The sequence below is a fragment of the Mastomys coucha genome, unplaced genomic scaffold, assembly GCF_008632895.1.
Source record: "Mastomys coucha isolate ucsf_1 unplaced genomic scaffold, UCSF_Mcou_1 pScaffold6, whole genome shotgun sequence".
Taxonomy (NCBI): Eukaryota; Metazoa; Chordata; class Mammalia; order Rodentia; family Muridae; genus Mastomys; species Mastomys coucha.
In genome coordinates this window covers 105,515,968-105,530,632 of record NW_022196912.1, presented here as the reverse complement: position 1 = coordinate 105,530,632, position 14,665 = coordinate 105,515,968, and the positions used below count along the sequence as shown (strand labels likewise).

Below are 14,665 nucleotides of genomic sequence, written 5' to 3'. Positions count from 1 at the left end.
ATATATACATCTCCCCATACACACACACACACACACACACACACACACACACACACACACACTCTGGACAGGTCAGCTACTAGAGACTTTGCAGTTGATAGCTACTTTCTCCCCCTGGGATTTAGAAGGGCTTTGCTCCCCAGTTTTTTCAGATGTTATAAAACTGGAAAACTTGAACACATGTAACAAGTGGCCTTCTCTCTTCACTGATTTTCAATAGGAAACACAAGATTTACAAATGATTATATTTTCATTTGGCTACCCCTGGTTTGGGGATTGTTTAATGGACATTGTGACATCATATCAGTCTGAGTCCTTACTTCAGCGCTTGTTTGCTTGTCCTTGTGAGGACCTCCACAGGGAGACCTGTCCTTGTGATCACATCCACTTGGTCATTTTCTCTGTCTTCCCCATTGTCCTTCCAAGACCTTTCCTCTGCCAGCATCAAGGTTTATAGTGAAGTGACCCTGAAAATCCTGAAGGAATGCAGAGGTCAGGAGTCTAGGCACACAGCTGCTGGAGTGTGGGGACTGAGTTCTCACACTGGCTGAGCTGGGCATTCTTTTTTCAGTTTCTATCCCCATTACCCCACCCTGCCTCTCCTCTTTAACCCTTTGATTAGCAATGTGAATCTTTTCCTTTTGTTCACATTGTCAGTACCTAAGAAGCTAGTGCAGGCATCTTTTGCAAGGAGCACCATTGCTCATTAGGAAGCACTGAACGATGAGGTGAAGCCACCAAGGGATGGGACATCTGGACTTCCTTGGCGGTGTGAATGTGAAGGGCAGTGAGATTTCAAACAGAGAAGGGTTGCTCATGTATATCACATGTATGACAAGTGACTCGGCTCTCCGTCTTCCCTACAAGGCTATGTGATTCTCTGGGACAGCAGAACATAGAACTATGCTATCATATTTGTCTTTTTATCTTAGCAGTTTGCCTATTCCTGAGCACACTAAATGTTTATTGTATTGAATCAAAACATGCGGAGGATTTTCCTTAGAAAAGCTGACAGGTGTTCAGTTTTTCCTTTTGAAGTCCCTTGGATGCTCCAGATTGCTCTTATCTGTTATAAGCCAGCTTTATTGACTTTGCTTCAATTGAGTTAAGTTGAAAAAAAAAAAAAAAAAAGAATTGGTTCCAAAAGTCCATTCCTGCTTTCAGTGGATAATGTTCAGTTGCTTTTAATGATGCCATAATATTTGAATATGTGGGTATTAGCATAGTGTCCTTTAGTGATTAATCTTCCTCAGTTACATATCTGATCATGTTATTCCCTTGCCGGGAAACCTTTGAAAGGTCCAAGTGGATTTTGGCATCCTCTTAGCTCCATTTCTGACCTTAATTTCCAGTGCTGTTTTTTTTTTTTTTTTTTTTTTTTTTGCCTTTTAAAACGGGCAGTCTTCATCATGGAGCCCGGGGCCTTACAGTGTGGTGGACTCTTGTTTATGCTACGTTTGGCCGAGTTACTCATTTCTCTTTAGAGAGAGCTTTTCCTTTCTGGTTGCTTGCTAGTCATCTTCATTTTCTTCCCTTTTGATATCTCACTGAACAGATGGGTTCTATCGAATCTACTCACTGATATGATGCTTCCGCTAACCAACATCAGTGGTCCTGTGTCATGCACCCTGACTCCTGACCACCCGATAGCATTTGCCCAGTCAGCATTTCTTGTGTAGTACTATCCTCAGTGCCTCGCACACGGGCTTTGCTCTTGAACATTCTGGATAGGAGATTTTTACCTCTGTCCCACACCTATCTGTTCACTTATTCATTCATATAGTGTTTATGTTTTGAGACAGGGTCTTGTTATGTGTTTTAGTTAACGGAACTCACTCTGTATCTCAGGCTGACATCGAGTTTTTGTCAATTTTCCTGCCTCAGCTTCCCAAGTCTTGGAATTACATGCTTGAGACAGCATGCCCAGATAGATAGGAAGGTTTTCCCTTCCCCCCACCTCCCAATACTGGGGGTTGATCCCATGGCCTTGTACATGCTAGGCAAGTTCTTTCCCTCTGTACTCTGACTCTAGCTCCTGGTTTTTATTTAAATTCATGTTAAGCCTTATCCTGTGATTCTTCCCCCCTGTCCCCTAGTTTCTACAAATTTCTAGAAATATCTGTGCATTGACATTTATGTAATTCCTATTCCAAAATTCCTTTCTGGTTTTGACCACTTATATAGATATTAAAGTTCTTTAGCCCGTATTCAGGGTTGATGTAGTGATGTATCAGTTGACTCACAAGGACTTATGGCTTGTCCTTTCTGTATAAGTAAAATATCTTAACTTTCATTGCTCCCTCTGCTTCGACTCCCTCTCTCTAACATGTAGGCATTGTACACTAACTTTCTAACTATAATATGGCGTCTGGTCAGATATAAAAATCTGTTCTTAATTTCTTAGATGGGCCACCTACTCTCTATGCGCTTCTGAGATCTCATGTAGGTTGTGATTCCTAGAGGGCTTGATGCTCTTTGGCTCACTTTGTCAATGGAATAGCTTTGCTTCAGATGGCTCAGTCCCAGAGCTAGGATTTGAAGTGAAACCTGTGCGAGTCTTGCTACTGTTTACTTTGCTTAGTCTGCGTAAATGATGTGCTTTGTGTTGAATGTCTTTTTTTTTTCTTTTTGTCTTTGAGTTTGAATTTTGATATGTGTGTTAGGCAGGTGGTGCTTAGGTGATCATCCCATGGTTAAAGTACACAGTTAAACCTTCTAATGAGTTCACTGCCACAGGGATTGTGCGTTTCATGCTTAACTGCTGGGAGAGACCTGGACATTTGCTCCTATTTTCCATGGGCATATGCCTCTATCCTCTTTTCCTCTGCTCAGTTTTCTTGATAGCCTTTAATTTTACTAAATTGTATCATAAGACTGACTATGAAGTGCTGAGTCCTTTACATCCTTCTAGATCTCACCAAACCTGAGGCCTTTAACATAAGTACCCATCAACATTTTCTCCCCTTTGAAGAATGAGAGAAGAAATTGCAATGAATTGTATGAAGTTTTCAGGTTTAGTTGGAAGCTCTAATAACATTTTAATAATGTATGGGAAGCAATTCTTAGTTAAATAGGGGGGTTTCCTGTGTTTTTTGACTTTCTCCTTTTATAGCATCTAAACAAGGACTAAATGTCATCAAGATATGCTACAAGGGGTCTGAGTTAGTTCTATACCTTCTAATTACCAAGTTGCCTCCAGGCAGTAACATTACCGGCTTATTTGTGTACTGATGATGGAGTCCTATAGAGGCCACAGAGGAAGGCACATTAGCTCTTGCAAAGACTCAGAGTTGCATAGGTAAGTCACTTGGGTGGTACCCTGCCTTTACTGCCTCAGTTTAGCCTAAGAAGGAAGAGTTGGGTTGCATACAAAAAGAGGGTGAAAGATGGTAGAGAAAGGAGATAGTTTGGAATGGCCATTGTGTAAATTGGATGGAGGTGTGCAAACATTCTTGAGCGCTGGAAGGTGGCTCCTGATTTGTGATTGAATTGACTAATGTTCCTGTGTGATATTTCCTCCTTTAAGAGATTCAGAGCTTGTGGTAGGGATTAGGAAATTGCTGAATTCACCCACTGTTGGTGGTTTTGTTGAGGAAAGGGTTTGTGAGGTCAGTAAGAAAATAAGTAAAGTGAACCAATATGGAAGTTATGAACCCCGGTTTGAAAGCTCAGAAAAAAGATGGCAAGGGAGAAGTCCTCTCCTTGATAATGATCAGGTACAGCAGTAGGAGGAACTCTCCAGTGTTAGTTTTCACTGCTGTTCAGTGTTCCTTGGAGGTTGGTTGTGGAGAGCTTTCCAACCAAACTGTCAGTTTCTTTGACAATTACACTATGTAGAAGCCAGGTGTCTGACACAGATTAGCCTTGATCACTCTCCTCTTAAGTCTTGTTGCCAAAAAAGACAAGAGGGAACCTTCCCACCCCCACCTTTGTTGTTGTCAAATGTGGAATCATGTGGCTGTTGCTCATTGATCGGGTTGATTTCTAGAATATCAGTAATATATTGTAGCATAAGGGCAAATGGTAAACCACAATCACTGGGGTTTTCTCATCTCAGCTTAGAATTTTCCATGCAAACAAGTGCACACTTCTCAGTTACTGTTTGATTTGGGTGGACCATGGAGTGACTCAAGTCTTCCAGGCTTCCTTGAACTTGGTGAACTGTGAAAATGCTTTTCCGTTGCTCTGAAAGTGAACTTTGGTTTCAAGACATCCCTATTTGTTTGAAAAGACTTTTTTGGTATAGTGTCAAACTGACTTTATTAATATTGAAAAAGTTTTTTTTCTCATATAATATATCCCGATTATGGTTTCCTTTCTCTCTACTCCTTCCAGTTCCTCCCCAACTCCCCTCCCATTTGGATCCAACCCCTTTCATTAGAAAACAAACAGGCTTCTTTGATGATCTCATGTAGATATCACATACGCGCACACTCACACGTGCACACACACACACACATACACATTCTTTTTATTATTAGGAAGCTTATTTTTATAATTATTGGGAAACTTCTGCTGTATTATGTTTTCATACTATCCTTCATTTTAGTCGTCTCTCCCTTTAGTCCCTCTCCATTCCTTTTTCATCTCTCTCTCTCTCTTTCCCTCCCCTCTTCTTCCTCCTCCTCCTCTTTTCTACTTGACCCTCTTGTTCCAGCCTCCCTCACTTCTAACCATAACTATCTATTCTTTTTCCCTTTCCTAAGGAGATCTATCTTTCCCCCTCTGGCCCCTTTTCTTTATACCTGGCCTCTGGGGTTTGGTGGATTGGAGCTTGGTTATCATTGAAGTTTGGGGGAATGAGGCTTAGCTTTGACTCATTGATCCTGGCTGATGGAATTGAGGCTGGAAAGTGCTGCTGTTGAGGCCATCTCTGTACGTGCTCCAGCCTGCTTGTCTGTCAGTGCCTTTGTGCATATGGATGGTGTTTGTTGCCATGATTCCTAGCATCATTTTAGCTTGTTGGATTCATTATTATTTGGACCAGTGGCTTTTTAGAGTTGTCTTGGTCATTTTTTTGGCATAGCAAAGCGACTGTGAGGAGAGATGTTTCTTGTAAAACACTACAAATTCTTATTTCTGTACTTATGACTTCCTTACAAGGCCTTTTGAGTGAAATAACATTGTTTTACTCATATAAAATCAACCTCTCATTTTTTAATTCAATATTTAATTGTTTTCATGTTAAATATGTATAATATATCATGATTTAGCATAAACTTCCAAATGTAAAAGCTACCCACCACTCACTTTTTGAGGAGAACTACATTTTAAGATACTTGCCTTGACCAGAGAAATGTCCTGAATAAATTTAATTTTATTTAAAAATCTATACTGCAGTGGTTCATATCAGCTTGATAGAGGTGCTGGACATAACTGTGGCCATTTCACAGGGCATCTTTGAGAGGAACTTTGAAGCATAGTATTGTCTACAGTAGTGTGTCCATCATCAATGCTCCTGTTATCATTACTGATTTATTATTTTATTATGCTAAAGTTTCAGGTGCTGCCAAAAAGTGAAAAGCTACATAATTGCTTCTAAGCATTTCTAATAAGCTGACACGCTTTAAATCACTGACATGCTTCTGTTGAACAAAAAACTAGGTTTTTACTAGGATAACAAATTTTTCTTAGTGCTATCTTCTATTTTTGTGGCAATTACAAAGATACAGTATGAAAGAGAGATAATAGTTTATCCTCAGCTAATTTGACTATTAAATACACAGAATGAACTGTACATTCTAGATTGACTGTGAGTAAAATTGGGTAGTGATGACTTTTGTCTCCGTGACAGTTCAATGTCTTAGTTTACATGGTACATACCCAACATTGACAAGAATTCAATCTTAATGTTCCATGTGGTTAATTCCTAGAATCTAACACGTGACTTGGAGAACAGGGAAAAACAACAGTTGCAGATGTTGGATCAACTTACGGAGATCCAGAATCACTTTGAGACTTGTGAGGCCAATCGTAAACGGACCGACCTCCAGATCTCAGAGCTGAGTCAACACGCAGAGGATGCGACCAAGCAGGCGGAACACTACCTTAGTGAGTTCCAGAGGTCAGAAGCCCTGCGAGAGGAGGCTGAGAGGAGGAGAGAGGGCCTGAAAACAAAGGCCCAGGAGTCCATCCGGCAGTGGAAGCTGAAACATAAGAAGTTGGAACGGTCAATTGAGAAACAAGCTGAAACCCTTGTCCAGCTGACGGATAAGAAGGACCAGGTACATGAGCCAGGTTTCTAACTCTTTGTTTATGCAAGCTTTGAACAAGTGCTTGAAGACCATGCTGTGTCTGTAAGTATTGATACATCCTCAAACAAAGAGCTCTTAAGTATTGTCTGCTTGAAGGGAAAACATTATTTAGAGTTTGGATTTTCCAAATCTTCTAAAATATTTTAATATTCATTGGCTTTTCAGAGTTGAGGGATATTCTGCCTTCTGTCTCAGTTTATCTTATGAGTTCCCTAAATTGAATTATTTTTCAGTATCTAACTTTCCAGGAGAAACGTCACCTAATCTTCCTTAACAGCATGTATTTTAAATCTTCCCTACTGCATGTAGTTTAAAAATCTCATTTATTTTAGTATTTTTATGTAAGAATAGGATAGAAAAAAGGCATATTAAAAATGTAGTAGCTCTGGAAGGTGTTATAATATGGTGATCTAAGTGGATGACATTGATGGCCTCATTAAACAATGCCATTAGAGCACATGGCTCCTTATGACTAGTTTATGATCTTCTGACAGCAACAGGAACCCTGGTGCTAATCTTTCTATGTATTGACATTATCTTGTCTCTTGTGTAATCAGTTACTAGAAATAGATTTTTTTTTTGATGCTTGTGGGTTGATTTTCACCTATATCTTTGGGTTGAACTAAATATAGATGTTAGTAAGAATAAAAAGCCAAGGTTGATTTTGTCTTGGTTTATCATGTGTACATCGTTGTTTGTCAAGAACTCAGAATAGTCCAGAAGAATCATGTGGTTAAATGGATACTCTTTGAAAGTAATAATCCTGACATCAAACCATGAAAATGCCAGGCGATTATATTTGTAGGATCACTTGACGTCATCACTGACAATGGCACGTGCTCATTTTAGTCAGATGTGATGGCTGTGAGACCTTACCTCTTCCGTATGCATTTTTCAGATTTAAGATCAAGGAAGCCTGTGCTCACTGTGGCATGCTTTCCATTTTAGCTCATCCGATACACAGCGAGTGGCTGCATGCCAGGAGGTAAAGCAGTCCTAAAGCGTTGGACTTGAATCTAAATTGATCTGATCCCAGCAAATTCCTCAACCTTGATTACTCTGTCGTCGACTTGGCCTGGCAGCTGGTTCTGTGATCATGCCGCTAAGAGAAGGCAGCTAGAGAGCAGAGAGTTGCTATTGATTGACTGTGAGCTCTCGGTGGAATCTTACTGCATTAGAGGGAATTTAGAATGGTCCATGCCACCAGGCAGTATCCCAATTTATGGCACTGAGCACTTATTAGATTGAGTTTTCAGAATACTAAATAAAAATTATTAAACAATCATGTCCCAGAATATTCCTCACAAAATTATTCTTTATCACTTAGCACTACTGATGATAAGCAGAGAAGTAGTTCTTAAGTGATTGCTGCAGTTAGGGTAGGATTACAATTATCACAGCAGGCATTGTAATTTCTCCTTTAAAAACCTGAAAAATTAATGCAGCATGCTGCAGTTGGAGCAATGGTTAATCAAGGGAGAAGGGATTAGAAATGTTACACGGAAGCTCCAAGTGTTCAGTAAATCTGTGATGTGCAAATATGTGGCGAATAATTTTGGAAAAATGTAGAAGAATCTAGTGGCTGGGATGGTGGCTCACACTTGCAGTACATGTATGAGAACCTGACACTGGGTCATTAGAACTCTTATAAGAGCGTGGCACCGTGGTCACATCTCTGACCCCAGCCTGGACATCAGAGACAGGGGCTCTGAGGGGCTTCTTGGCCTGCTGGTTAGCCAAGACACCAAGCTTCAGGTTCAATGAGAGACCTGGTCTTTAAAAAAAAGTGGAGAGTAATAGAGGAGCATATCCTGATGTTGGGCTGGGGTCAGAGGTCAGTGGTACAGTGCATGCTTGGCATATTAAGTACCCTGGGTTCAATTCCCAGTAACAAACTGACACACACACATGCACACACACACAGACACACACACACAGACACACAGAGAGAGAGGGAGAGAGAGAGAGAGAGATAGAGAGAGAGAGAGAGAGAGAGAGAGAGAGAGAGAGAACAGCTTATTGAATATTCTCTATAAGGAATATTTACTTAATATTTAATTTTTAACAAAAGTAATAGAAACACCTTAAGGCAAAACCTAGCATCCTCTTTTGTTTTGGACTAATTAGTTTCATAAAATGACTCTTGAGTATAATATTTTAATGTGAAAATGATACTTACAAATATGACATCTTGTAGTTAAAAAATGAATTAATTTTTATTAAATAACTTTGGAGCTTTGTTGATCCATTCTGTATGGTCAAGTATTTCTATTTGTAAAATGGCCCTATGCCTAACATGTTTCTCTTTGTAGCATGATATATATTCTGCTCTAAGATTTGCCACTTAAAAGTGTATTTTGAAAAGACTAAATACTTTTTTAAGTCACCCTCATTTCTTCAGTTCTTCTTATGCTCTTTTATGGGATCTTGGCCACATGGCACAAACTATTTTACTTATGAAGGGAAATGTAATTTTAAACAAAAAGCATATGTTATCACAGAAAATGGGATCAAAAGGCAACAAAGGTCAGGCCATTTTCTTTCCTTCAAGGAGAGGATTCAACTGTGCCAGCCAGGGGCCAATACCCACAGGGTGGTACGCAGATGACCAAAGGAGAGGGCTCAACTGTGCCAACCAAGGGCACACACACCCCCACACCCACAGGGTAGTACGCAGGTGATCACCCAGGGAGACTGCAGAGAGAACTCATCTCCAGGGATGTGCCTATTCATCCAGAAAGTTTAATTTCTCCCTTCTTTTTAAGTCCTGTTGGAAATGGTTGTTTTCAGATGCGCTTTGAAAAGTCAAGAGGAGGAAGTGGAACTCTGAGTTTGATCATAGTGTGAGATGTTTCTAACCCTCCTCCCCTTTCCTATACTGTAGTCAATACAGCTAGTATGTGAGATGTTTCTAACCCCCCTTCCCTTTCCTACACTGTAGTGAGTACAGCTAGTATTCCTTGCATAGTCGTTTCTTTCTTCTGCTGAGTTGGCAGAATTATCAGCTGGCTTATGTATTGAGCTTTTTGCTTGATCATTTTGACTTTACAAATCGTCATTTGCCATTCTTTCCATCTATGCATTTCTCCCCCGCTGAGAGGCGTTATCTCTCGCCCTGTAAGATTGGAATTGCTGTAATAGTTTAAGGTAAGAAGGCTCATTGCTGATGTGTTCTGCTTGCTGAGTGTGTGAGGAAGCCTAGGAGATGTAGTTCAGGAAAGTACTGGCATTTTCTGCATTTTTTTTTAAAATGGGGAACAGCATTAAAACTTCCCCTATGTACCTCTTAGTAAAATCAAAATGGTGATGTGGATGTTGGCCTGAGGTCTTGGAGTTGTCCTTTCTTCTGCTCTTACTAAGATTTTGCATAACATCATTCTTGTGCTTGCCTGGCTACAACATTCCTTTCCATTCTTATTCCTCACTGCCCCGCTCCACAATAGGTTTCCAAATCTCTCAAGGGGTTTGTTGCCCATCTCAACTCCCCCTCCTATTTATTAAATATAATTCTTGTCATTATCCAGAGTCTGTCAGGATCTCATTGACATCCGCATGCTACGCCTGCCTCTCTGTTGGATTACTTCACAGCGGCCTCTGTGAAGTAGAGGTTCTACTCTGGCTGCTGGTTCCTATCAAAGAAGAATTCAGTTCAGATTCTTCTTTGTCTACAGCTGTCCTTCGTTCACACCTTCTGTTGCAAAATCTCCCCACCCAGCCCTTAGCCACAAGCAAATGTATGAGTATTGCTTGGTTTTCAGGATCTATATTGCCAAAGAAACTCAAGACATGACTAGGTGTTGTGTAATTGTACAGCTTTCGCTGTCACTTCATGTGACTTGACATGACATGGTCTTGGAACACGTGGAAAAAGGGGAACCCTAGAGAATTGTAAAGTTGAAGAGCCTAGGATTCGAAGGACTGTTAACGAACCATCCTATTTCTGGACCTGTTGCACTTCTGAGAAAAAGAAAGATTCTTGCTCTTTAAACCAATGTCTGAAGGAGAACATTCTCCAGCTTTCGTCTTTAGCTAAAAGCCTCTCGACTCATGGCCAGAGTCACTGTGGTCTCTTTTCCCATCATGAGTTTAAGCTGTCTTCCTTAGATTCTTGCCACAGTAGCCTCACAGGGCATCTTCAGCTTCTTTAGTAGGATAAACACAATGATTCCACTAAAAAAGTGTTTCTCTTGAATTTCTGGGATTGTATCTGTTATCCCAGCTTATAGAAAGTGGTTACCTCTTGTAAGAGAAGGGGATAGACGGAGAATAAGCAATAGAATTTTATTGGCCTCACAGTGCTCACAGCACTGTGCAAGAAAAAAGTGCAAGAACATGGTTCTCTTGACTAGAGAAAGCCATGGTACGGAGTCCTAAAATGAGCTAGTTGTTATTTTTTTGAAGATAAATGGTTTAGAATTTTAAGTTCATAAGCTTATTTATGGTCGAACTGATAAAACAAATTAAGTTTTCTCAGGTCAAAGGTCAACTGCTTATTTGTCTCTTTCCTTTTGCCTTTATTTGATTTCATTTTATTTGTACATATGCATGCATGTGTGCAGAGTGTTGGATATACTTTTCCTCATAACACCCTACTATCTATCTTTACCTCTCCTTGTTTCTTTTTTGTCTCCTTTATCTCCCTTGATAATTTCCCCCTTCATTCCTCCATGTCTCTATATATGTGATTTTTATGTAGTTATACAAAATGTGGGTAATTGGCTCAGACTGGCCGTTCAGCTTCTGCAAGGAATCTTAATGTTTATCTTATTGCATCTTACAAGTATAGACAGCCTTTTTTTCAGTTAAAAATAAAAAGGAAAAAAACCCAAAAACTAAAATGACAGCGCCATGGCAAGGAGGGCATAGTGAGCATCAGTAGCAAGCCCAAGCATTATCTGTGGTACCCACGAGCTGCAGAAACAACGTTGGCTCCACTGGCTGCTGCCGCCAGTGAAACATTTAGAGATCATTCAGTATTCCCAAGCATTGCAGCGAAGATAAAACCAACAAGAAAGAGGTTTATTCATGCCTGTTCGGCCAGGTTGAAATGAGTTATAACAGCCACCTGGGAGCATCTACTTCAGAAGCCAGGAGCCCTTTAAAGAGAACATTTAGCTATTTTGTTAGTTCAGGAAAGGTAGAGGTGGCAGTAAGTTCTGGACCTGAAATGCCCTTATTCAACATTTATGACTTCCTAAAATACAAAAGGCAAAGACTTGTCAAGGCCACCTAAGCTATAGCCACTGTCCTTATTCATATGGTAACTAAGGCGACACAGCATAGGTTGTGGAAACACAAGGCCTCTGCAATCTATTCTTTGTTTCAAATCAAAGCTGCGTGGGTAGTGAGTGTGTGGTGAGAACCAGAGACCAAAAAGTTTGGTTCTTGGCCTCTGTCACCCAGTGCAATCCCCTGCAGGTGATAATCTCTCTCTTGAATACCTTCCAGACCTGTGCTCCTTTTAAAGAGCTTATGCTCACCTTTGTGGCTTCTCAAGACTTCGGTTGTTGGTTGCTGTGTTTTTATCAGATATTGGCATTATTTGATTACTTTACCACAAGTGACACAGCTCGTGCATCATTACGACTTTTTGATGTTGTCTAGATTTCCCATATTCTTTCCCCCTTCTTTTTGAGTGTGTCACTGGAATATACGTTCCTGTTGCTTTAGGCAACACTTTAATATCAGTTCTAGGAAATCACAAAAGAAGGGTTTTCTCCTTTATTTCTTTTCCTGATTTTATCTTATATTTAAGTAATTACTGATTATTATGGATTAGTACATTTTGGCAATAGGTTTCTGAAATACATATTCATACCAGTGTCATTTTGAAGGTATATAATGATTACATGTTTACCCCATTTCCAGCCTAAAAGAGGTTTTTATTAAAATATGAAAAATATGATTTAGTGAAACTTTGTTCCCCTTAAAGGTGAAGTTTTATTTTGTTACTTGGAAGACCCACTGGCGACTTTGCAGTAACTTTTTCTCTCTTCCTTTTTTTTTTTTGTATTCTTAACTCACTAGGTTATAAAAGAGAGGGATGAACTGAAAAGCCAGCTTTGTGCAGCATTGCAGCAGATAGAGACTCTCAGGAAGGAACTCAATGATGTCTTAAGCAAGCTTGCCCTGCAGGGGGAGGAGCTTCGCTGTAAGGAGAAGAAACTCAATGACATTGAGTCCCACAAAGCTGAACTTGAACTCGAGGTCAAGAATTCCCTCGACACCATCCATAGGCTGGAAAATGAGTTGAAAAGACAGAGTAAGAGTCAAAGCCAGATAAAAGACGAGAAGATTCACCTGGAGGAAGAAATTACAGAGCTAAAGAAGAGTCAGTCCCAGGACAAAGTCAAACTCCTTGAGATGCAAGAGTCCATCAAGGACTTGAGTGCCATCCGAGCAGATCTCGCTAATAAGTTGGCTGAGGAAGAGAAAGCCAAGAAAGCTGTGCTCAGGGACCTTTCTGAACTGACAGCCCAAGTCAAATCTAAAGAAGAAGAGACGGCCACCGCTATCACACAGCTAAAGTTAGAACGAGACGTTCACCAGAGGGAGCTGGAAGACCTTACCTCATCGTTGGAGAATGTGAAGTTAAAGCATGAGCAGAATATCCAGGAGCTGATGAAGCACTTTAAGAAGGAGAAGAGTGAAGCAGAGAGCCATATCAGGACGCTGAAGGTACCTATGCTCAATTATGTTGATGATACTGACAGAATTTCTTTTTTGGTGGCTCATGAAGTTAATAAAGCATAAACTTTTAGAGATCATTCAGTATTCCCAAGCATTGCAGCGAAGATAAAACCAACAATAAAGAGGTTTATTCATGCCTGTTCGGCCAGGTTGAAATGAGTTATAACAGCCACCTGGGAGCATCCACTTCAGAAGCCAGGAGCCCTTTAAAGAGAACATTTAGCTATTTTGGTAGTTCAGGAAAGGTAGAGGTGGCAGTAAGTTCTGGACCTGAAATGCCCTTATTCAACATTTATGACTTCCTAAAATACAAAAGGCAAAGACTTGTCAAGGCCACCTAGGCTATAGCCACAGTCCTTATTCATATGGTAACTAAGGCGACACAGCATAGGTTGTGGAAACACAAGGCCTTTGCAATCTATTCTTTGTTTCAAATCAAAGCTGTGTGGGTAAATTTCTGATGAGATTTTGCATTCGTGGAAATATTTTTAAGGTCAAATGGTATTGGGATTGTCACCATGCGGGCAGTCATTTAATATAGCATGGTTGTCAGATGTGTTAAATTGCTCCATCTCCTTTCTTTGCCTTTTCTGTACCATACTTAAATGGTATAGGCTCCATATAGTTAACTTATGTTTTTAATTTCCCTTAGAGTGAAACTCATGAAAAGTTGTGCTTGCTTCAGCTGTTACCATCAGTGACTCAGATAGTTCCCGATATTCTGAAACCTTGCAAAGAGTTGTGTAATAGGTGACTGATTGGATACATTGGTAAAGTTTTATAGTCATTTTTCTTCAAGAGTTCTTGAAATGCAACTAGTACTTTAAAAGTACTGAAGATTAAGAGGAAATGATATTGCAGTAGCTGATACCTGTAGAACACAGCTTTATAGATTCTTTCCCAGTTTTGTCTAGCCTTCTACAAGTCGCCATTTTAATGCCATTAAGTGATGTGACAGATCAGAGTGGAGGAGATGACAAAAGGCAACAGGTTACTAGGAGTCCTTGACAGCACGGTTTTATGGTGCACTATCGTTGCATGCTATTAAGAAAAAAAAACCCTACTGTCTCCTACATTCAGAACTGTGACATGATGTCACATAAGCTAACATCCCAAATGGGAGATGGAAAAACCTGAAAAACATGTGTTTTAATATTTATTAAGTAGGGCACAATAGCCATTTAGAATGATGAAGGCATGAACAACATGAGAATTAGGGTTATGAAGAAGAGCTCATATTATTTGCTGATTGATTGGCCATTGCCATAGTACCATCAGAAAATATTTATGAGCATGCTTTGTCAGTTATAGCTGTAAGGACTTTATATGTGCTAATTGCTGAAGACATCATTCCTGATGCTAGTGTGCAGGGTTTTCTCGCTCACAGGGAAACTGAGACACAAGCCTTCCTGGAGAATGGTGGAGATAGGATTTGAACCCATGCAGTCAGCTGTTTTGAGTTCTTAGGTGGCTGTTCTGAGAAAGATTTACAACTCAGAACAACTAGGTAGGAAGTTTTATAGGTGGATAAGGTTACTTTTTATGAACTTAGAATAAGAATTGAACAGCAATAGGCAGACATTTGACAGGAAGCTTGGTGTAGACCAGCATGGGCTTGTGGGCACTACTATCGACTAGAGCAGGAGAAGAGCATGGGCTTGTGGGCACTGCCATCGACTAGAGCAGGAGAAGAGCATGGGCTTGTGGGCACTGCCATCGAC

The 14,665-nt window shown here is 40.2% G+C and overlaps 1 protein-coding gene across 4 annotated transcripts in view; it reads left to right on the top strand.

Moving 5' to 3' along the window:
• Window positions 1-14,665, top strand: part of Cep128 (centrosomal protein 128) — a 389,783-nt gene that overhangs the window by 112,833 nt on the left and 262,285 nt on the right. For all 4 annotated transcript variants that reach the window (XR_004114433.1, XR_004114432.1, XM_031356808.1 and 1 more), the window contains exons 15-16: window positions 5,874-6,224; window positions 12,282-12,932. Coding sequence is in view for 2 of the 4 variants with exons in the window: in XM_031356808.1 (XP_031212668.1) it covers window positions 5,874-6,224; window positions 12,282-12,932 (1,002 nt within the window). In the remaining 2 variants the exon portion in view is untranslated. The remainder of the gene's footprint in view (window positions 1-5,873; window positions 6,225-12,281; window positions 12,933-14,665) is intronic.